General features: G+C 40.6%; 1 protein-coding gene across 1 annotated transcript in view; it reads left to right on the forward strand.

Moving 5' to 3' along the window:
* LOC119733107 overlaps positions 1 to 24059 on the forward strand; it is a 201807-nt gene that overhangs the window by 170977 nt on the left and 6771 nt on the right. Inside the window, 17 exon segments of the mRNA XM_038206687.1 lie at positions 247 to 425; positions 1327 to 1456; positions 3282 to 3492; positions 4225 to 4421; positions 4820 to 5003; positions 5968 to 6138; positions 7219 to 7441; positions 8699 to 8778; positions 9209 to 9337; positions 10214 to 10364; positions 11065 to 11207; positions 13355 to 13443; positions 14896 to 15100; positions 18418 to 18585; positions 19295 to 19437; positions 22432 to 22671; positions 23745 to 23916. Of these exon segments, the coding sequence (XP_038062615.1) occupies positions 247 to 425; positions 1327 to 1456; positions 3282 to 3492; positions 4225 to 4421; positions 4820 to 5003; positions 5968 to 6138; positions 7219 to 7441; positions 8699 to 8778; positions 9209 to 9337; positions 10214 to 10364; positions 11065 to 11207; positions 13355 to 13443; positions 14896 to 15100; positions 18418 to 18585; positions 19295 to 19437; positions 22432 to 22671; positions 23745 to 23916 (2815 nt within the window).

A 24059-nucleotide genomic window follows, 5' to 3' on the forward strand; every position in this document is an offset into this window, starting at 1 on the left:
TTCTCAGGTCTTAAAACATTTCACTCATGCATCAGCAAGTTGTGGGTCTGAGTCCCACCAGAGCAAGCCAGTAAATTGTTTTCTTGCAAGATATTACTTAGTATATTTATAAACTATACTTAGTATAGCTTAAAGAATTGTGCGCTTGAAGGGCAAAACTTTATATGCAAAGTTACATCTTCTTGTTTCACAGAAAACAAATTCACTCAGGAAAATCTCAGTTGTGATGGATTTCTATTGTTACAGGATGAATGGTCCTTTGAAGTGTACATCGATGGTAAACTCCTGTCTTCACTGACTGGCATACCGGTCCTGTCCTCATCTACTAAGCTCATCCTTCATGTCTTCAATCGAGACGGCTACATCGCTGAGCTACCAGACCCCTTCAATCCTCCAGCTGTCGCAGCTACACTTAGAAATTTGAGGTCTGTACAACTTTCTTGTTCTGTTTCAAACACTTTTGTCATTTTCTGGGTTTTCTACAGTGTGCTTTGAATAACTCAGTTACCGGTCATTTGGGTTCAAATTTTGTTTATGTCCCTGTTACATCTTATTGAAATAAGAAATCGGACACATTCTGTGCCTTCTATCTTCAAGAGTGATTATAAAGAAAACTTACAAAAATAAAGAATAGTTGGAAGTCAATTTTAATGATACTTGAATGGCAAATTACACAGGTCAGGTGTAACAGGGACACAACAATGTTACACTTTTGGACCCCACATTTATGGGATGACCCTTATCATGGGGTGCTGTGGTCCAATGGTTACGGTGTTCGACTCGTGTGCCGTGGTACATGGGTCCGAATCCTGACTGTGGGAAAATGTTGCTTGCACTCCTGAGCAAGGCGCTTTACCATTATTGCTTCGTCCTTCGGATGGGACGTGAAGCCATAGGTCCCGTGTGTTGTGTAATGCACGTTAAAGAACCCAGTAACACTTATCGCTAAGAGAAGGGGTTTGCCCCAGTGTTTCTGGCAGTGGCAGCTTAATGTGCCGCAGTACCTTGTAAACTATTATAAAGGTGTTACATAATGGTTCTCATATTTCTCATGTACTTTATTTACCTGTCTCTAATAATAGACATAATTTCCAGCGCCTTGAGTACCTAATTGTTGGTAGATACGTGCGCCATATAAGACTTCAGTATTAGTATTATTATTTTTATTTTTATTATTCCTTTAAAGGTTTTGCTGTACTGTAAGGGTCATCCTACAAAGCAATGGTCCAGCATGACTCAGGAAGCCTAGTCTTGTTAACTGGTTTTACCACAGCATTTATGACCATTACATTCATTAAAATACTCTGTCGGTTTCTTCTGTTATAGGATGCCACCTGATCAGAGCAATCTGTGTCGTTACGGAGCACCATTCAGGGCTGGAACCAGTCCTGTCTCACGCTACTTTGCTGGTGTCGGCTCAGTAGCAGGAGCCACAGATATTGTGCCATTTGAAGAGGTAAGGCCAGGCGTGACCTGCACCCTTTTCAATAGATGTTTTGTTCTCCAGACAATTTCCAGTTTCAGTATTTCTGAGTATCTTAAAGGGTTTTGTGATGGGTATGCCTGCAGCTTCAAATCTGTCACTCCAGAGATAATAGAACTTTATACTTTTGATGATGGTGCTTTGATGATGGCCACTTTTAAGACACTAGCGGGATGCCGCACTTCGCACAGCACCCGCTAGCTGGTCAGTGCGCCCTCAATTGATGTATTTTTGAGAAGGGGTTCATTATACAGTCAGGTTTTCTAAATGCATATACTTTTTGGAGTGTTTTCATAGAGATAATGTAATATTTAACTATCTCAAAGTCTCAAAGAAATGTTTTAGAGTGTTTTCATAGATATCATGGAGTATCATGGCCTAGCGGTTAAGAGCACTGGACTCATGCTCTGGTGTTTCAGAGGCAACAGTGGAGTGGGTTTGAGCCCGCGGGGTGGACACTTGTGCCCTTATGCAAGGCACTTAACCATTACTGCTTCGTCCTTCGGATGGGACGTAAAGCCGTAGGTCCCATGTGTTGTGTAATGCAATGCACGTAAAAGAACCCAGTGATATTTATCACTAAGATAAGGGGTTCACCCCGGTGATTCTGGCCTCCTGTATAAACTCACATGCGGAGTGTTTAGGAGAAGAACCAACCAAGAACCAAAAGAACCAAGATCATGTTGTAATGTTTTAATTATTCAAAGTTTCAAAGAAACATATGTGCCAACTTGAAAAACCAAAACAAAACAAACAAAATTTGTTTTCCTGTGCCAACCGTGACTTCAGAGGACAGTGAAATCGGTGCATATATGTATATGAGATGCGATCAAGCTAAATGAGTCGTTTGTCGGGAACTTTCATTTGGAGATTCAGGCCAAAATAGGGCCATGTCATCACATCACTTCATCACATCTCTTAGTGTTCCGACTTCCATAATTTTTGAACTAAAGATGGTATCAGCATGCGGTTTTCACAGCAGTAATGCTGAGATTGTGCTCTTTTCAAATCTCTTAAAAAAAAAAAATTTACCAGGGTCGACGAACAACTCATTTAGCTTGATCGCATCACCTATATTGTGACCGGCTCCATAAAAAAGGGTATTAAGTCGCGCTGTGCATTATGGTGTAATGGCCCGCTCAACATGGAGAGGGTGAACATTTTGTCAAAATGTGATTTTTATTTTTTTGTCATGAATGACATCTTTAATACCTAAAGTTTCAGGGTTCATTCACAGAAATGTTGGTTTTGATGAACAAAGTGGAAAAAACAACCATTTTGTGTGTATCATTCTGTTGGTCTACAACACAGCCATCTATTTCAAAGCCTGTTTTCTCAGTTGTGTAATATGAACTCCAAGGAAGTAATTTATATGCAAATACGTCATATCTCCAGAACAGGAGGGACTATGGAACTCTGTTATATACCAAATAAAAGCTTACATTGTGGGCTTTCAAACCATGTATATAACTCAATTTCACTTTTGTGCGACTTTCTTGTGACCTTTTTGTAGAGCCAGTCACATATACCAGTTTAATAAGGACCTCCATATACTGGATGACCACATAATCAGAGTTTTTAGGCCTTTTACGCAAAATGTGACACACAGACATCAGACAGACAGACCAACATCAGACAGTGAAGGATCTTTAAATATAGGATTTGAGCATAGAGGCCCATATCAGAGATCAGTTTGATAAACCTGTAGCTTGTTTCACTAACCAACCCCAAATATCACCAATCAATGTTCTTGTTACTCATGGTATGCCTGTCTTGGAAACACTCTCTGTTTGTACAGATTGCCAGGCCATGCGTTCCTTGCATCCATCCGTGTGATCGTTACCAGTGTGATCCCTCATGTTCCCTGGATGCTGTTCCCATCACCTTCACATTGACCAACCTGACTCTGCCAAGACTGGAGCTATCCAATACCACCCTTGACAACAATGCTAATGCAACAACGCCACCTTCAAACCAAGATGAGGGATCACTCCCATTCTTCCTGACAGGTGAGATAAATGGAATAATCCTCAAATTGAGAGATTTTTCCCAAATGGTAATATAACTTCCCTGTGACTGTTTACAGCAAGAGTCACATACTTACTCAAGAACATGTTTTGTTACCAAACTGTACTTATCCATCACATGTTGTTTAGAGACAGTTTCTTATCGTAGTTTACCTATCTAGTGCAGTGCCTGTTCAAAACGTGCCTGTTTGGAACGGGCAAATTGCTTGGCCTCCGGTAGACCCGCAAACGTGGCAGAATAGAGTGCAGTGCCGGTATAACATCGCACCATATCTACACCTCACCGTTGTGTGTCCATCCGCTTCAAAAAAATGGTCGAGGCCCACCTCACCGTTGAGTGATCTTCCCCCTTCAAGAAATGGTCGAGCCCATACAGCCAACCACCATTTGCATGTGCGTGTCTGTATATTATACACGTTTGTATGGGCTAGCACTCCGAAAATGCTGCCTTTTTTGCAGCGTCTTTGAGAATCGCTCATCCAAACAACTTCAGTCTTGACACTGAATATTCTTGGGTGCTGAGCAATACACCTGCCGATTTTCAACTTCATACAGTGCCCGGTTCAGGAGATAATCGAACACAGACAGATGCACAGAGATTCCTGGAATTATAGTAAGATGCAGTAGATTTTTTTCTTTTGACTATTTCTGATACCATATTTTACATGAGCCAATTTTAGTGGATGATTTTTTTTTTTTTGGCAACCCCCCCAGTGAAAACTTTCTTAGGAAATGGGAAATCAGTGTCAGCATCCTCCAATGGTTTCTACATCGATGACACACCACCAAAGCTGGATCTTTTTTTCTATTTGGACGTCAATGTAAACGAGTATGTGCCAACATCATTTCAGTCTTCAGACTCTACCATCAGTGTGCTGTGGATTTTTATCGACATGGAGAGCATGGTCAAGGTAAAATGATTAGCGGAATACCACTTCATTAATTAAACAGTGTATTTACAAATGCATTTGCTTAGGGATACAAGTTTAAGCAAAGAAATTCTTCGAGTTTGAAGCTCCAACCTCCAGAAGACTGCACTGATGGCAATCTTTCCATCATTCACTGTCTGTTGGTGAAATGCTAGTCAGAAGTCATAGTGTCATGTTTCCATGTGCCAAGGATCACACCCATGCTGGAAGCTCATACCGTTGCTGTTCTAGAGTCAGGCCTTGCAAACAATTAGTACACAGTGCAAAACTTAGAAAACTTTGTGCACCATTCACTGTAAAAATTGGTACTTTTTCCAAAAGCAGACCACTATATGCATGCATGGATCCCATCGCAATAATATCTGAAATTGTGTTTTTAGGAGCATCACTGGGCGATAGGAACATCCAAAGGCGCAACAGACCTGCAAGACTTTGTCAACGTTGGGTTGAACCAGACAGCTACTAACAGCAACCTGACAGGATTGCTGCATCACAACACTACATACTATGTGACTCTGAAGGCTATCAATGGAGCAGGCTTGGAAACCATAGTAGAATGTGATGGTAGGTAGAGATAGACTGACATACAGACAGACAGACCAACAATCAACTAGGCTGGCAGCTATATATCTAATGAGGTACTCCATCACAGTAGGTAACTCCGAAGGCTATCAATATTTGAAACCGAAATTCCATCAATAATGAAGGCCTCGATACACATCATTAGTATTTGATGATACTTTATATTTCATGCATATCCAATGCAAATAAAGTTCAGGAAGACAGCCCGGTATCCTTTTTGCTTTACTGTTGACACGGTAGTAAGGGAGCTTTTTGTTTTGGTAAAATGTTTTTTTGATTCATCCTTAAAGGGAATGTACATCATTGGCTTTTGCTGTAATTTCAGAAATGAATTATTTGAGGGGTTAGTATAATAGATCAAATATTGTTACACTGACATGTTTGAAGTTTTTTGTTCGAGAATGCTGGAAAAACCAAGAAAAACAAAAATGTTCAAGTAGTCTGGTTCCCTGACTCCACTTAAGATAAAATGGATCAATTTCCAGATGCCGGAAAATTGTAAGGTAAGGGAACCAGTCTAGCTGGCCTGCACCCATCATGAATATGTAACCAATAGCAAAGAAAATTTGAACTGAATCAAAAATGGTAAATTTGGAGCAGTAGTTGCAAAGTAGTTAGGTTTTTCCAACGGTGGTCGGCTGACCACCGCTGGAAACGTATACAAAAATACCATTTTCTTGAAAATGACTTCACACCAGGTGCCATTACTTTACAGGATGCTTTTGACTGTCATTTCCCAACATCCTAGTAAGGTATTTTGTAAAAACTTGGTAGTTTTATTTTTCGATGTTTGCAAATGTTGTATATTCCCTTTAACCAAATAGCACTCTCCTATTGTGTCCATCATATATCAAAGGCTAATTGTGATGTCCAGACTGGACCACACATGTATTGATTCATTACTTGGAGACCTTTGTTGATGGCCGTACATGTTTGTATTTCCTAGGTGTGACTGTTCTGCTGGAGGAGCCCACTGCTGATGATGTCAACACCACCTCCATGTTTAGCAAGAAGTTTGAGGAGGATGTTTACCCACCCGATGTGGAGAAAAGCGAAGACCCAACAAAGACTGGTGCCTCCTGGTCCAAACCACAGGATGAGTCTATTAATCGCTACGGTAGGACATCTTGCAATTAATAATAAATAATAATAATGTGCTTATATAGCGCTTTATACCAAAGGTCTCAAAGTGCTTTACAAATATTTTTGACCTTGGTGATATGTATGTGGCCTATTTTCGAGTAGTAAAATAGGGGTGTAAGTGGCACCACAAACTTCAAAAAAGTCCACCTACAAAAAAAGAAAACCCATTTTTTTTCTGCGGCCAAATTTTGGGAAACATTTTTTGAAAAAAATTAACTTCTCAAAAATTTGAACAAAAAAATTGAGGGCCCCCCCCCCCAAGCCAAATCCTGGATGCGGCACTTATTAGTTTTGCAGCAGCTCGAGATCAGCGCATTCTAGTCTCTACCTTCACAGGTACCCATTTATACACCTGGTGAAGAGAGGCAATTGTAGTAAAGTGTCTTGCCCAAGAACACAAGCACCATTTTCCCCGTCAGGGTTTGAACCCATGTACCATGGAACGAGTCAAACACCATAACCAGTGGACCACAGCGCAATTGGTAGACTGTCACATTTATATCAGTTGAAAAATGGGATCTAACTTGTATGATACTAGAGAAAATAACAATATACCTATAGCAATACCGAACACCTCTTCTAATTAATGTCATACTCTTGACAATTGAAATGATGTAATCTCCGCCCCCCCCCCCCTGTCGGGTAATTCAGAACAAGATTCCTTTATCAATCAATGTCAGCATTGTAGTAAAGTACATCACAAATCCACACAACTCCATTGCAAGTCGGTACAAAGTCATATAGACACAAGTCAAGTCACAAGCTATTCAAAGGCACTGTGACAAAAGATATTTCTTTGAAACTGTTCATCCCATTCTTTCTTGAAGTCATGATGAAGTGACTTCAGATTGACTTGACCAGCACTAGTGTTGGACTTGTGATTGACTTGACTTATGTGATAACGAGATACCTGTTTTCCATTTCCCTCGTAGCGGTTGTCAACAATCCTAATGTCTCATAGTACATGCAGTGGCCCCATGTCTCCCCTTCTGCTTCTAAACCTCCTCAAGGTTTCCTCAAGGTTTCAATATCTCCTTCCAAACCTACTATATAGAATACTGTGTGAGTAGTTCAGCGTCGCTCCTAGATGATGTTGTGCCCTGCATGGTGGTTGGAGGCAACTCCTCTGGTTCAGTGACCATAGAGGATGGAATGATCATTGTCCGTGCTGGTGACGGGGAAGAAAGGTTCAACATCACTGACTTCAAGGCACCAAAGGACTCCAGCCAGGGGGAAATGATTGAGAAAGCGGCCAAGTTCAATATGGAACCTGGGAAGTAAGTCTGTGGGCCGGTTGCATTTGAATCAAAGAATGATACATGATCAAGACTTTATTCAAGAAATTTAATTTATAGGGTTCATGAAATGACTTGCCTATCAATGAAACTTTGTCAGACTGCTGATAACACACCGTCTGAACTTTTTGGCATGGTCTGTGTAGACTTCATTTAGCACAGATTCTTGTGTATGCAATGTTAGTGGTACAGTATAAAGTAGGTGTTGCTAACTTTTCTTGATAATATTACGATGTCATGTTTCACAAGGGCTGCTGATTGGGACTTGACTTTAATGAAATCCAATGGTACAAATGTATATGTAAAATGGCGTCAAAGGACAAATCGTTTATAATTTGGGGTTTAAGTTTCACAAGGGCTGCTGATTGGGACTAATTGACTTTTATGAATCAAATGCTACAACATTTATAAAAATGGCTTCTTCTACAAGTCTCTTAAACCCCTAATTATAAACCATTTGTCCTTTGAAATATTTTTGCAAAGTTCTTCATGATTTGAGGGTCATCGTCAAACTAAGTGATTTGTGATTGTGACTTGGACATGAAGCATTTGACTCCAGGCTCAAGCCGTATCCAAATGACTATGGCTATGGCTTACGATCACACATGCGCCTATGCAAGCAGCTGCAGCCTCTACCTATAGACATTGTGACTTAGACTTGAAGCATTTGACTCCAGACTCAAGCCGTATCCAAATGACTTGGCTATGGCTTACGATCACACATGCGCCTATGCAAGCAGCTGAAGCCTCTACCTATAGACATTGTGACTTAGACTTGAAGCATTTGACTTCAGACTCAAGTCGTATCCAAATGACTTGGCTATGGCTTACGATCACACATGCGCCTATGCAAGCAGCTGGAGCCTCTACCCATAGACATTGTGACTTGGACTAGAAACATTTGACTCCAGGCTCAAGCCGTATCCAAATGACGTGGCTATGGCTTACGATCACACATGCGCCTATGCAAGCAGCTGCAGCCTCTACCTATAGACATTGTGACTTGGACTTGAAGCATTTGACTCCAGACTCAAGCCGTATCCAAATAACTTGGCTATGGCTTACGATCACACATGCGCCTATGCATGCAGCTGCAGCCTCTACCTATAGACATGTGTTTACCTGCCATAGCCACTGTGGAAGCGGCCTTCAACTGTGGGCTTTGATGGAAGGACTTCACCATACATGGACTTGTTTAAACCATTGCTGTGCCTGTTCTGTATTTTACTGCTATTTTAGGTGCCTGTATTCCTGGACAAAGATGTGCAACCCAGCTATGTTATGTGTCACAGTATCAGCAGGAACTACTACAGTGTTGGGTCAGTATTTGAACATCAGTATGAGAGATATCAGGCCATTGCCATTGCTGCATGCATGTGGAAAACAAAACATTAGCTAAGAACTTCCGGTGTAACTTGAGGTTTTCGGAATATCCTTTAACAGGAAAGCAATGTTTGAGGTGGATGGAGAAGAAAGATCTTTACTTGGCAATGTAAAGTATCAATTTGTTGTTTGTTGAAAGCCCCCTTATCAGACAAATAATTGCAAGACTCACTTTCCGGCAGAATGTGACCCGTATAATAGTCTTTGGGAAAAACACTTCTTTGTTTAGTTTGTTTATATTCCATTTGAGAGTTTTAGTGAAGTAAGTCAGCTTAATGATTTCTGCCAGGTAAAGATAAAAAATAGTTTATGTCACTTAAAAATGTTGGAAAACATTCATCAAACTTGCATTATCCTGATCAACAGGAGACAGTGATATGATGATGACATCAGCCAATGGCACAGACCTTGTTCTGACATCACCAACAAGCCAGAGAAGGAGGAAGAGGGCCATTGATGATAACCACTTTGATTTCACTGTGGCTACAAAGGGAGGTAGGTATTATACGATATGGTTTGACTGGTCCCATGGTGTGGACTGATTTGACTACCTCCTGGGCCCAATTTTGTGGCTCTGTTTACCATTAGCGAAAAATCCCTGCATATTGTAACAATAATAATGAACATTTATAAGGCGCTGGTATCCACCAAGCAAGACACTCATGGCGCATAATACAAAAAAAAACCAAGACAATTACAATTTAAAATGAAATTGAATTTGATTAACAAAAATCAGCGACAGAATAATGAATACCAACTCATTAAACACAAACAAATGTGAGGCAAACTTTTGGGATATCAGAGAAGATTTAAATACAGACAATGATGACGACTGACGAATTTCAAGGGTTAGATTGTTCCAGAGTTCGGGAGCGGCGCGTGAGAAAGACCAGTCTACCCAAGAGTGATTGGTGCAGGAAACAGCAAGCTGTAGCGCTCTGATTGGTGCGTCTGGATAAGGTGATGAGGCTGAGGTTTGATGATTTGGTGTTGTGACAGGTTATACATGAGGGGGTTACAACAATCTAAGCGTGAAGTTATAAATGCATGGATGAGTTGCTCAGTGGCTGTACGATTGAGATATTTCCAAATGAAGCCAACATTACGGAGATGAAATCTGACTAGTGATTTTGACTCTGCCATAAAATTGGGCCCTGATGTGAAAGGGAGGGAATAGGCCTACATCAAAATTAGCCAACACTGCGATTAACTAAGTTGTACATGTATTTGTTTTATTACACCTTGTACATATAGTTAGTGCCATTATTGTACTGAAAAAAAGTTCTGAGGAACTATCTCCCATAGAATGCGTATCACATGCAAGGTGGTAGAGGACTATCTGAACTTCCAACCTTACTTGTGTTATTGCAGGTCTACACCAGGGTGGCTCACTCATCCTAGGTCTGCTGGATGTCAATAGAACCAACCAGGAATTCACCTCGGATGCTGCCCTGGATTATCAACCATACATCACCAATCCACTGTACACCATCCTGTATACATCAAGACTGCTTAGACACAGGTTGGTTTGCTGCACACTGTGTGTTTTCCCTTCAAAAGTGATCAGACAAATTCAATACAATTAAAGAATGAATTTTCTCTAAAACTAGTCTCATATTTGTTCGGTTTTTTTTCTTTCATAATTGTCTGCGTTCTTGTTCTTGTATGGGTATAGAAAATGTCCTCTTAGCATTGAACTGTTAATTTTTGTTAGCAGACCATTCATGGAAATAACTGCCAAGACTTTATTCAGAATATCAGGTAAATTATACAATTGTTAATATAGCGGTACAATTGTCCTATGGGCTCCATGCGCAAACGAAAGAGGGCTCCCTTTTACCTAGCAACGACGTACGGGCGGAACATTTAGCTGGTGGATGCACACAGTTTCCTGTGTGTGACGCACGTACACCAGGGGATTTGTACTATGTACACGCACTGGTACGGCCGCACATCACCGCAAAATTGCAGTCAGGCAAGATGGCATCGGTCAGTCACCCCCAACTGTACTTTCTTTGCCGGTGAGGGGGTACTTGTGAATGGAGCGGATAGAAAGCCAGTAGTCATTTTGGTTGCATACTTTACCATCGATTAGCTTTTTCCTGTGACGGTTAGCATAAACAGATATTATTACCACCTAAAAGACAATGGACAATAAGGATTGGAAATAGATGTGTCAACACAATTTAAATTTAGAAATACATTGTCATTTTGAATAACAGGATACGTTTTGTGTATGAGCCAACCTTCTATATCACCAGTCTTGGTCAGACAGAGTTGCAGGGACCATTAATGATCAACATGAGCCTAAGCACACCGGGGAACTGGACAGTGGAAAAACCTAGACTTATCTACTGGGACAAAGGTGAGTCTCAGCACACCGGGGAACTGGACAGAGACAAAACCTAGACTTATCTACTGGGACAAAGGTGAGTCTCAGCACACCGGGGAACTGGACAGAGACAAAACCTAGACTTATCTACTGGGACAAAGGTGAGTCTCAGCACACCGGGGAACTGGACAGAGACAAAACCTAGACTTATCTACTGAGACAAAGGTGAGTCTCAGCACACCAGGGAACTGGAAAGAGACAAAACCTAGACATATCTACTGTGACAAAGGTAAGTCTCAGCACACCGGGGAACTGGACAGAGACAAAACCTAGACTTATCTACTGGGACAAAGGTAAGTCTCAGCACACCGGGGAACTGGACAGAGACAAAACCTAGACTTATCTACTGGGACAAAGGTGAGTCTTAGCACACCAGGGAACTGGACAGAGACAAAACCTAGACTTATCTACTGGGACAAAGGTGAGTCTAAGCACACCGGGGAACTGGACAGAGACAAAACTTAGACATATCTACTGGGACAAAGGTGAGTCTTAGCACACTGGGGAACTGGACAGAGGCAAGACCTAGACTTATCTACTGGGACAAAGGTGAGTCTTAGCACGCCGGGGAACTGGACAGAGGCAAAACCTAGACTTATCTACTGGGACAAAGGTGAGTCTAAGCACACCAAGGAACTGGACAGAGGCAAAACCTAGACTTATCTACTGGGACAAAGGTGAGTCTAAGCACACTGGGGGACTGGACAGGGGCAAAACCTAGAATTTCTACTGAGACAAAGGTGAGTCTCAGCACACTGGAGGACTGGACAAGGGCAAAACCTAGACTTATCTACTGGGACAAAGGGTGAGTCTTAGCACACCAGGGAACTGGACAGAGGCAAAACCTAGACTTATCTACTGGGACAAAGGTGAGTCTAAGCACACTGGGGGACTGGACAGGGGCAAAACCTAGACTTATCTACTGAGACAAAGGTGAGTCTTAGCACACCGGGGAACTGGAGAGACACAAGGACTTATCCACTGGGACAAAGGTAAGTTTAAGCTCACCGGGGAACTGGACAGAGGCAAAGCCTAGACTTATCTACTGGGACAAAGGTGAGTCTCAGCACACCGGGGAACTGGACAGAGACAAGACCTAGACTTATCTACTGGGACAAAGGTAAGTCTTAGCACACCGGGGAACTGGACAGAGACAAAATCTAGACTTATCCACTGGGACAAAGGTGAGTCTCTGCACACCGGGGAACTGGACAGAGACAAAACCTAGACTTATCCACTGGGACAAAGGTGAGTCTTAGCACACCGGGGAACTGGACAGAGACAAAACCTAGACTTATCCACTGGGACAAAGGTGAGTCTCAGCACACCGGGGAACTGGACAGAGACAAAACCTAGACTTATCCACTGGGACAAAGGTGAGTCTTAGCACACCGGGGAACTGGACAGAGAAAAAATCTAGACTTATCCACTGGGACAAAGGTGAGTCTCAGCACACCGGGGAACTGGACAGAGACAAAACCTAGACTTATCCACTGGAACAGAGGTAAGTCTTAGCACACCGGGGAACTGGACAGAGACAAAACCTAGACTTATCCACTGGAACAGAGGTAAGTCTTAGCACACCGGGGAACTGGACAGAGACAAGACCTAGACTTATCCACTGGAACAGAGGTAAGTCTTAGCATACCAGGGAATTGGACACTGAGACTTGTAGCTGATTATTTGCTTGGTATTTCAGCGATGCCAACACAATCTGATCTTTATTGATAAATGCTGTTTAAGTGTTGAAGTCACAGATGGATTTATGTATGTCCTTTTTTTTCAAGTTTTCATATAAGAAATAAAAGCTGCTGCAGCAATCTCCTGAACAGCTGTCATGACCTGACATACTGACATCGTAGAAATCAGAGGGCCTGCGGTTTCCACCCTAGAGGCCCTTTGTCATTGAGAACATCTCTTTAATAATTTCTTTGAGCTTTGGACTCATGGACTTGATGTCCACTTTTCGCAATTTTCATATTTTTATTGATTTGCTTACTTCTTTTATTTGTTTATATTGAAAAATGTTTGGTAATGATTCCTTGAGCCACCTCCCCACCCTGTTTTGTGGTATATGCAATTATGAGTTCTATTTAAGTGTCCTCCTAATCTTTGCGTAGATCACTCTAAATGGCAAGATGCAGCTAAGACATGCAGTGATGTGGATCAAATTGCATACCTTGATGATGGGAACCAAGTGAATGTTCAGGTTGGTCTTGCAGTTTAAAGGTTTCACTCGGTTATTCTTACTTCAAGTAGTCTTGGCCCAAGTCAGGCAGCCATGGCACGTGCAGACATCCCACCATGGCAAAGCTAGTTCCGCGGACCGCTTGTCTTTATTTCAAGTAGTCTAGGCCCAAGTCAGGCATCCAGGCCAGGCATCCAGGCCATGGCAAGTGCAGGCAACCCACCATGGCGGTAGATGAATCAAATCTAGTTCCGTGAGTTCGACACTCTGACAGACTATGTCCTTTGTGATGTGTGCGCTTGAGGTTTACTTAGAAATTCTCAGGTTTGGGTGCTAATTCCCCAACTGGAAGGGGTTCATCTTGTTTATAGCTTGCTGTTGGGTTTGTAGGCAGCTTGCCAGGGACTGGCTACATTAGGGCAACATGATCCAAAATCCACTCTTTTGCCAAGTCTATTTTAAAAGACGAAATGGAACACCACTCTTTAGAACCTATCAGGACTTTGAGTTTTGTAAAAGGTATAATATGATTTCATTTGTACGATCCAGACAAACGGAGTTGGAGCAAAAACAGCTGTTGGACCATTAATTATTCTCTCCATACCAATGTGCATGTGTGATAGCTGTCTGCTTGAACAACCAGTCTACAGACTTATGTCAAACTGGACATTATCAAGGCTGGTTCATACTTGGAGCGAAAGCGAACGCGAATGCGAATTTGTGACATCAGTGCACGTTTTCGCGCTGCAAATTCCCAAAAGTTGGACACATTTCATCTGCAGTTTGCAGCAGTCCTATTAATTTTCACATTTCGTCTCCCATGAATTTCGCAGGGAATGCTTTGTGACGTCAAATTCCCGTCGCATTCGTATTGGCATGAAGTATGAACTGAACTTCACTTGGATTTACTGATAGTTCCTGTCTGTGGCATCTCTCTCTTCTTGTGCTGGTTGTTGCATTTTGCACAGTTTGTCAAGGCTGTCGAAAACATGATATGTAAACATGCTTGGATTCCAGTTCCACATTATGGAGTACCGAAGTGTGACGGCATTTAGAACCAGAAAGTGTAGATTCACGGGCTGAATCATGCGCTCATGTCTTTCACACATGTTTTGTGCGCGTGACGTATTCACTTCGGTACTCCATAGTTGAACTATGGTAACTGATGTAGTTCACGCTCCAACTTGCTATGGAATGCAAGCGTCAGAGGATTCCCAACTCTGGACTTTAATGTAGCCCCTTTAATTACCTTCCCATTTCCATTCTAGAGATAACACAACAGATGTCAGTATTGAGTGTTCAACTACTGGTTTTTAGATGCACTTTGTTACCCTTCAAAAATGCCAGAGACCTTCCACAATATGCATCACTAGGCAATGCTTGCATATCTGATCCATATCTGATCAATTTCTATCAATATCTGTTTTCATAAGCATATGGCTAACACAAAGTGTTTTTCCCTTCACGTTGTAGGTTTGTTCCACACAGGCTCCAGCCTTGTCATCCTCAGAGCCAGGTCGCAAGCGACGCGCTTTGCAAGAAGAGTCAGTTCCTTCCAACACGACATACTTCAGCCATGAGACTCATTTTGCATTGGCTGTTGTCTTAGACGCCATCCCCAATAACCCACCAGTTATCACAAACTTGGTAGAGAATATGTTCATGAATGAGGATGAAGGTAACTTTACCTTTTTGATCAATTAAATGTTTCCACTATACTTATAAAAACTTACATCGAATATTTTCATTGTATTCTATTGATCATCGCATAGCAAAGTGAGATTTATAAAAAAAACTTAATCAAATTGTTTTCATAATGGTTCATTTGTTGTCTGAATGATGTCATAGCAATACAGTGTGTATAAAAAAAATGATATGTTTAGGCCAAAAAAAAAAAAGTCGGTCTCTGGTCAGCGTGCACGTCGATTTTAATCATGTGCGTCAATCTTTTTTTTTTTCAAAGTGTCCCGCAGTAGCTCCAACAGCGCCCTCTATTGCCGCACCTCAATTTTTTTTTACCAAAGAGCACCAAGGCAAATGATTGAGAGCACCAAGGCAAATTATGGAGGACACCAATGTACATGAGGACACCAAATAGCAAAATAGTACCCCACCTTGTCTGTACAACTACAATCCAAGCTTGAAGAAGAAAAAAAAAAAGCCAAAAAAAAAAAAAAGCCGCTTTCCTGAGTCAATTCCGGAACTTTGGTCTGACCAGAGACCGAATATTTTTTTTTTTTGGCCTGAGAGAATTTTTTTTTTAATTGAAGCGCCTGTTTTGCTTAATACTAACTTAAATACGCTTATTTAAATGATTATTTCTCAACACAATGCTGTTTTCCCTATCTCATTTGGACACCTACATCCAGAGATGTAGACATTTAAAGGTACAGTCCATCATTTGTAATTTGTGCATTTTGTTCGTTTGAAGCAACAAAAGTGCTCAAAATCTAAAGAAGAGTGCTGAACAACTAACCTGATAAAGTTTCAGCTCAGCTTTAGCTGTATATTTCGAGAAAAACAACATTCTAGGATCTCGATTTCAAATCAAAAGTTGCTGAATCATGTTTTGAATTGGGCTTGAATTCATCAGCGTCCGAGACACGTTCATACTGAGCCGATTGCAGCTACACGATGTGGCGCACCGATCCGACGAATTATAGCAACCGCGCGCGCGTGTGCGTTGTGTCAATGCTTGCGCACGCTTCGCCGAATGAAAAAAACGAACTACTGACGGAAATTTCCATGTTTAGGCCAAAAGGTACAGTCCATCATTTGTAATTTGTGCATTTTGTTCGTTTGAAGCAACAAAAGTGCTCAAAATCTAAAGAAGAGTGCTGAACAACTAACCTGATAAAGTTTCAGCTCAGCTTTAGCTGTATATTTCGAGAAAAACAACATTCTAGGATCTCGATTTCAAATCAAAAGTTGCTGAATCATGTTTTGAATTGGGCTTGAATTCATCAGCGTCCGAGACACGTTCATACTGAGCCGATTGCAGCTACACGATGTGGCGCACCGATCCGACGAATTAGAGCAACCGCGCGCGCGTGTGCGTTGTGTCAATGCTTGCGCACGCTTCGCCGAATGAAAAAAACGAACTACTGACGGAAATTTCCATGTTTAGGCCAAAAGGTACAGTCCATCATTTGTAATTTGTGCATTTTGTTCGTTTGAAGCAACAAAAGTGCTCAAAATCTAAAGAAGAGTGCTGAACAACTAACCTGATAAAGTTTCAGCTCAGCTTCAGCTGTATATTACGAGAAAAACAACATTCTAGGATCTCGATTTCAAATCAAAAGTTGCTGAATCATGTTTTGAATTGGGCTTGAATTCATCAGCGTCCGAGACACGTTCTTACTGAGCCGATTGCAGCTACACGATGTGGCGCACCGATCCGACGAATCATAGCAACCGCGCGCGCGTGTGCCTTGTGTCAATGCTTGCGCACGCTTCACCGAATGAAAAAAACGAACTACTGACGGAAATTTCCAACTGTGCTTCTTAAGACGCACCGTTGGAAAGGCCTTCTTTCGTTGATTTCTTCAAAATGACAGCTTGCCATAAAGAATAATTTCACAGGGAGTTTAGTCCCCTTACTATATTTCAACCAAGTATATTTTTCAACAATAATTACGCCACTTACTTTTCAGATAGCTGCAAATGATGGACTATAGCTTTTTGAAAGGAATGTCAATGTGGTCCAATTGCAGCAAAAGTGGATGAAAGGACATTAACATGCCAGCAGTCTCTCTGTTGGCCAGCTTATCTATTGTTCTTTGCCATACAACCTAAACTTATGCTCCAATGATTATATAAACAAATTACATAATCAATTAATCATACATGTAGGTTTTATCTCAATATTATTGGCCAAGAACAATTGGTAAGTTAGCCAACATTGCTGGCATGATAATTTCCTTTCATCCTCGTTGCTGCAACTTGGACCACATTGACATATCATCCCTTTCAATTAAAGCTATAGTCCATCATTTGCAGCCATCCGAAAAGTAACTAAAATCCCTGTGAAATTGTTCTTTCTGGGAAGCTGTCATTTTGAAGTAATCAATGAAAGAAGGGCTTTCCAACAGTGCTTCTTAAGATGCACCGTAGAAAAATTTGAATTAGTAGTTTGTTTTATTCGGCGAAGCGCGCGCAAGCATTGGCACGACGCACACGCGCACGCGGTTGCTATAATTCATCGGATCAGTCGCGTATAGCTGCAATTCAGAACAATTCAAAACATGATCCAGTAAACTTCATCAGGTTAGTTGTTCAGTATCCTTCATTAGATTTTGAACACTTTTGTTGCTTCAAATGAACAAAATACACAAATTACAAATGATGGACTATATCTTTAAATATCTATATCTCTGGATGTAGGTGTTCTAATGACATAGGAAACACAGCATTGTATTGAGAAACAATAATTTTTTAAGCATATATAAGTTATTATTAAAATAGGTGCTAGTATTTCAAATATTTTTTTCTCTAAATGTATTTTTTGTTTTTATAGGTCTACAGACTGTATATCTCAAATGTTCTATTGTATTATTTTACTTGGGTTATTTAAAAAATATAAATATATGTAGTACTCATTAAGTCACCTTTTCTGATTTCAGACTTGATGTAATATGTGATACGATCAAGCTATTATGAGTGGTTTTTCCACCCCGGTCAAAAACATTTTTATTACAGATTTAAAAGAGCACAATCTCAGCATTACCGCTGTGAAACCCGCATGCTGATACCATCTTTAGTTCGAAAATTATGGAAGTCGGAACACCAAGAGATGTGATGAAGTGATGTGATGAAGTGATCCTATTTTGGCCTGTATCTCCAAAAAAAAATTCCCGACAAACGACTCATGTAGCTTGATCACATCACATATACTCTATAAACAATGCAAATATTACACGTCACTGGCAGAGCAAATGTTAGTGAATGTCAAATATTGATTGTTGTTATTTTTCTTGCTTTTATATTTTATTCCAGGAACTCTGTCATACACATTCCAGGCCACTGATCTTGAAGATGACATTTTGGTCTTTGAGCTTGGTAGTCACAGTGACAAGCAAGGCACAGCAGTGATCACAGAGACGGGTGAATTCAGCTACACACCCTGTACTGATTGCTACAGTACTGTCACTCTGCAAATCACTGGTAAGAGTCTCTACAAGATTTTGTTTTCTTGAAGATAATATCTGCCAAAACAATTTGCCAAGACTTTTTCTTGATAATGTGTATTTTTATCAATGCAAAATGTGCAAAACACAGGGGAAAAAAATATAAGTAATTCAAAAATACGTTGTAAAAGGAAAAGCCATGGAAAGTCATTGGAATGTATATTTGTTTTTAGACACATTTCTCTCTGAAAAGCTGAAAAATTCAGTAAATTTTCCTTTGCACAGCATGTCAGATTAAAAAATTTCATGACGGGTTCATGACTACGGTTATCAGGCGCGGTTCTAGAGCCTATATTTTTGGGGGGCTAGCAGGGCGGATCCAGAGGCGTGCTGAAATGTAAACCGTTTTTTTTCTCCGGACACTTAGGCCTTTTGAAAATCAATTGGGGGGGGGGGGGGCTCATACCACATTTTCAATGGGGAGCGTGATGAAATCTTACAATCATGTTCACTGTATTACCTAATAGTGCACAAATGCCCCTTCTTTACGACTACTGGGGGGGAGGGGCTAGCCATAAAGCCCCCCTCCCCCTGTAGAATTGCGCTTGAAGGTTTATGTGTGCTGAATTGGTGATTTTGCTCAGTAATTTGTGGTATAAATTTTTAGATAATTATAAATGGTGCTATGCAAGTGATACATTTACAGACTTTTGTTTATCTCTCTTTTCTTTTGATTATTTATTCAGTGAGGGAGGTACAGACCTTTCATGAGATAGAACCTCTAACAACCACCGTCAATCACACCATTGAAGTCCGACCAGTCAATGATAATCCTGTGTTGTACAGTGCACAAAATGGCCAAGTTGTTGGCAATGGACGCATTGCTTTGGTAAATTAAATAATGATAATGTTTGCTTTTTTATTTCACATGTTTTTGTGGTGATGCTCCTAATAATCAGATGGGGGTTTATGGGATTCATCACATGTGCGTTTCTTTACATTTAAACTTTTTTATGCTTCCTTACAGAAATTCATACAGTTGTAAACAAATGATGCAAAAGCCATGATCTCATCTTATAGCTCACACCAATATTTTTGACAACCCTCATTTTCTAGCCCCAAACTTTTATAATGGTCCGCATGTGCATTGTCCCCATTATCACATCAACTAAAAGAGGCCATTGGGAAATTGACAATTTCAAATTATCAATTTGATTTAGGCCAAAAAAAAAAATATTCAGTCTCTGGTCAGACCAAAGTTCCGGAATTGACGCGGCCACACGGCTTTTTTTTTTTTTCTTCAAGCTTGAATTGTACAGACAAGGTGGGTACTATTTTGCTTTTTTGGTGTCCTTATGTACATTGGTGTCCTCCATAATTAGCTTTGGTGCTTTCGATCATTTGCCTTGGTACAATTTTCTATTCCTTGGTGCTCTTTGGTAAAAAAAATTGAGGAGGTGCGGAAATAGAGGGCGCTGTTGGAGCTACCGCGGAACATTTTGGAAAAAAAAAAAGATCGACGCGTATGATTAAAATCGATGCGCGCGCTGACCAGAGACCGACTTATTTTTTTTTGGCCTTATTGCTGATTTTTTTTACAATTTTTTATAAATATCTATTGAATTTGATTTGAGTTCACTCGTCTCCACAGCAAAAAATGGCATTTAACACGCAAATCACTGCAAACTCTTATATTTACATAGCCCAGGTTGGACAACGTCTTCATTGCATTATGACTGATGTCTAGGGTATTAATTCTACTACCACAGCCAAACAAATTATTGTTTCCTGTTGGAGGAAGCTGAAATGTTGTTTACATATTCCTTGTGTCCAGAATTATGTCTACGCTGGGTATAGAAAACGTAAATATGTCCATGGAGGACGTGTTGACTCAAAATAAACTGCAGATCCATGCTCTTGTCAGAAACATTTTCAGTACGATCTCCCCGTGTGAAGAATTACGTGCAGGCGCGGTTCTACGGGGGGGCTAGGGGGGGCTGTAGCCCCCCCAAAATTTTGTCTAGCCCCCCCAAAATAATTCCGTAAAAAAAAATTGCATTAGCAAAAAGAAGGATTGTGATGTACATGCGAACGGTCACCCCCTAAAGAAGAAATAGCCGTGACGAGTGTGCATTAGTTAATATAGTTTGAATGATTTTAGGATTTTATTGGCGCTCCCCATTGAAAATATGGGTGTAAGTGGAGCAATTAATAGGGTGTAAAGTGGCGCTACTTGATCATTGCTTTCAAGTGGTTTACTTGATCGTTGCTTTCAGGTATTACTCACTCATAGTCACCTTCCTGAGAGTCAAGGAAACCAAGACATGACTTAGTCTTCCCATTGTAAACTTACATGTTTTGTTTATTTCAAAGACATCCAGTTTTCCACCAGTATACAAGAACTGCCCTGAGCAGTTCCTCACTCTATTTCATTCAACCTGTTCATTCAATTTCAGCTTCTCACTCAGTTAAACTCATTCAGTTCATTCGATTTAATTTTTGTGACAGTTCACTTTAAAGAAGAAATAGCCGTGACGAGTGTGCATTAGTTAATATAGTGTGAATGATTTTAGGATTTTATTGGCGCTCCCCATTGAAAATATGGCATGAGCCCCCCCCCCCCCCCCCCCCCCCATTGATTTTCGGAGGCCTAAGTGTCTGGAAAAAATAACCGGTCAACATTTCAGCACGCCTCCCTGAAAAAAATTCTGGATCCACCGTGCTAGCCCCCCCAAAATATTGGTTCTAGAACCGCGCCTGATTACGTGTGCGTGCAACACAGTTACTATGCCATGTACGCAGCCGCGCGCGTAAGTCTTCACACAACATGCTCATACTGAGGATGTTTTCGACAAAAGCGTGGATCTGCGGTTTATTTTCTTTAAATACTAAACACATCGCCCATTGACATATCTACCTTGTCTAAACCCAGCGTATGCATAATTCTGGACACAAGGAATATTTAAACAAAACTTCAGCTTCCTCCATCAGGTAAAAATATTTATTTTGTTTATTTATTTATTATCCACATCCAACAGCAGAAAAAAATGCCAATTACAGGACTGGTTTAAACATATTATAAAATTATTTTAAAAATATATATATATATATATATATAAAACAAATATGTTCAAAAAGAATCGTTATAAAAAATATATATTGATGTTATAAAAACAAACTAAAAACAAATAATATATGTATATAGAGATGAAACGAGCACTGTGAATTGTGATAGTAGACGATTTCATTGGATATGCATATATAGATATATATTTAAAAGCTAAAAGGTAATGGATAAAAAAAGACACAATATACTTTAGACAAACACAAAACAACAACAAAACAAACAAACAAAAAAACAAAAAGAAGAGCCAAAAAAGGAGAGTAAAACAAAACAACAAACGTAACTAAACAAAACAAAAACAAGACAAGACAAGGAAAACAAAGTAAAACAAAAACAAACATAGCCAAACCGAACAAAGCAAAACAAAAACAAAAATCCAAACTGAACAGAACAAAACTGAACAAAACAAAACAGAACAAAAAAGTAAGGAAAATATACACTAAATAAAAAAAAAACAAATTAGCAAAAATTTTGTCACAGAAATAAAAATAATAAAAAAATAATAAAATATGAAAAAAATGTGTTATATTTTTTTTTGCTATGGCAGCAGACGTTCATACCCTGGACTCCGTCGCATGTACACAACGGAGGATTCCAAGCTGGGCTAATTTTAACAGTCTGGCTTAACAAATACACTTGTAGCAATTTATGTAAAATTGTGAAGAGATTTATGCAAATTTTATGACATTTAAATTTGCCTTTCCACATTTACTAATGATTTGAAAGTTTACCCGTATGTTTTAACTTTTATAAATGCAGTTTACTGTTGAGCAGAACACAGGGTCCAATGTTGCCTACAAGGATCTGACTGCTGTGCTAGGAGCATACGATGTTGACACCAATGATGAACTGACCATTGTAACCAGGCCCCCGACGTATGGCACCCTGGCACTGACAAGCCAAGTCAAGACTGTGCCGTCCAGGCAGAATTGCAGTGAGCCCTCTGTAGACAGTGAAGAGCCAGTCATTCCTTGTGGGATTGAGTTGCCCCATAGTGAGGTAGAAGTTGTGATATTAAAGAGGTTGTTGAAACCTTGGCCCCCAACTCCAGCTTTGGTTTATAGCCACTGGTTCCACAATGGATCGATCCAGTAAGCACCGCCCATGGTGTTCTGACCAATCACAGCCGTGATTTATGTCCGACGTGTGTGCACAAAAGTCCGACATGCGTGCAGGAAAATGCAGCGTGGCATTTGATAGGAGCACGTGTTAATTTGCCCAGTGCGCAGTGGGCGGGGCTTACTGGATCGATTCATTACATAAAAGCCTCCAATGTCCAAACCATTAACTTGGATCTCATGATACACAATCTGATGTTCTTGAGGCCAAACGCCAGACCTATATGAAGCTGTTGTCCCCAAGAATAAGGGGCATACAATTTCCTGCTGATGCTGGAGACAATGTCAAGGTTTCAAAGACCTCTAGGTTTGTCTGTCACATTGTTGTGCTTAAAGTAAGATTTATTTGCCAGCGGTACCTTACTGATACATGTACCTCACTGATTCTTACCTAGTACTAGAGACTTTTTGGTGCAGTTGTTGAATTGAATAGTTCCTGGGGTAGCTTAAACCAGGCTGGACCTCTGTACTTAGACAGGTGTCGCTGACTTGCCTGAGAGCTCCTATTACACGATATAAAGGTATCCTGCTCATGTGTTATTGTTGCTGCTCTAGCAACATACCGGTAGTTGGTTCTGTCTGACTAAAGCCCCATGGAATCACCCTAGACAAATCACTCTGTCATCAAATTATGCATTCACCATCCTTTCTCATCGAACTAGTTGAATCATATCACCAATCTTATTTTGTAAGTCCCACATTTTTGTCTACTTGTAGAGTAAAAAAAAATCAAGTCTTGTATCATCCCTTATCAATGCAGTTAAGGCCCCCTCTGAATCACAGAGCTCTCACAAGTACTCACAAGTCAAACCAAGTCAATCACAAGTCAGGCTTTCTGAGGTCAAGCCACACATTTATCAAAAACATTCCCATTTCAGTGGTCATCACCTGAGACATGCGAGTTTCGGTTTCAGAGTCATTGTAACAATGGAATGAGAACTTCTTTTTATTTAGGAGGACTTGAGCTGGACGACATCCAGATTCACCTATGCTCCAAACCCCAACTACCATGGCCGGGATAGTTTCCTTGTCTTGGCAGAGGACCTGTCTGGAGCCGTGTCTCAGCTACTGGAGGTACAGATTGCTGTGCTGGTCAACCCTTGCATCCATGAGGGGGTCTGCAAAGGTGGGTGGCTCACACAAAACTTCAGCCATTTCTGTTTATTTCCTTTTGCTTATATTGCTTCATGGGTACAGCTTGTCCTGTCCTTGTGGTAGACTGAGGGAATTCTGTCACCATGCAATGAAACAACAGGACATGAATGAGAC

This window comes from Patiria miniata, unplaced genomic scaffold (genome assembly GCF_015706575.1).
Source record: "Patiria miniata isolate m_02_andy unplaced genomic scaffold, ASM1570657v1 HiC_scaffold_1, whole genome shotgun sequence".
NCBI classification, from domain to species: Eukaryota; Metazoa; Echinodermata; class Asteroidea; order Valvatida; family Asterinidae; genus Patiria; species Patiria miniata.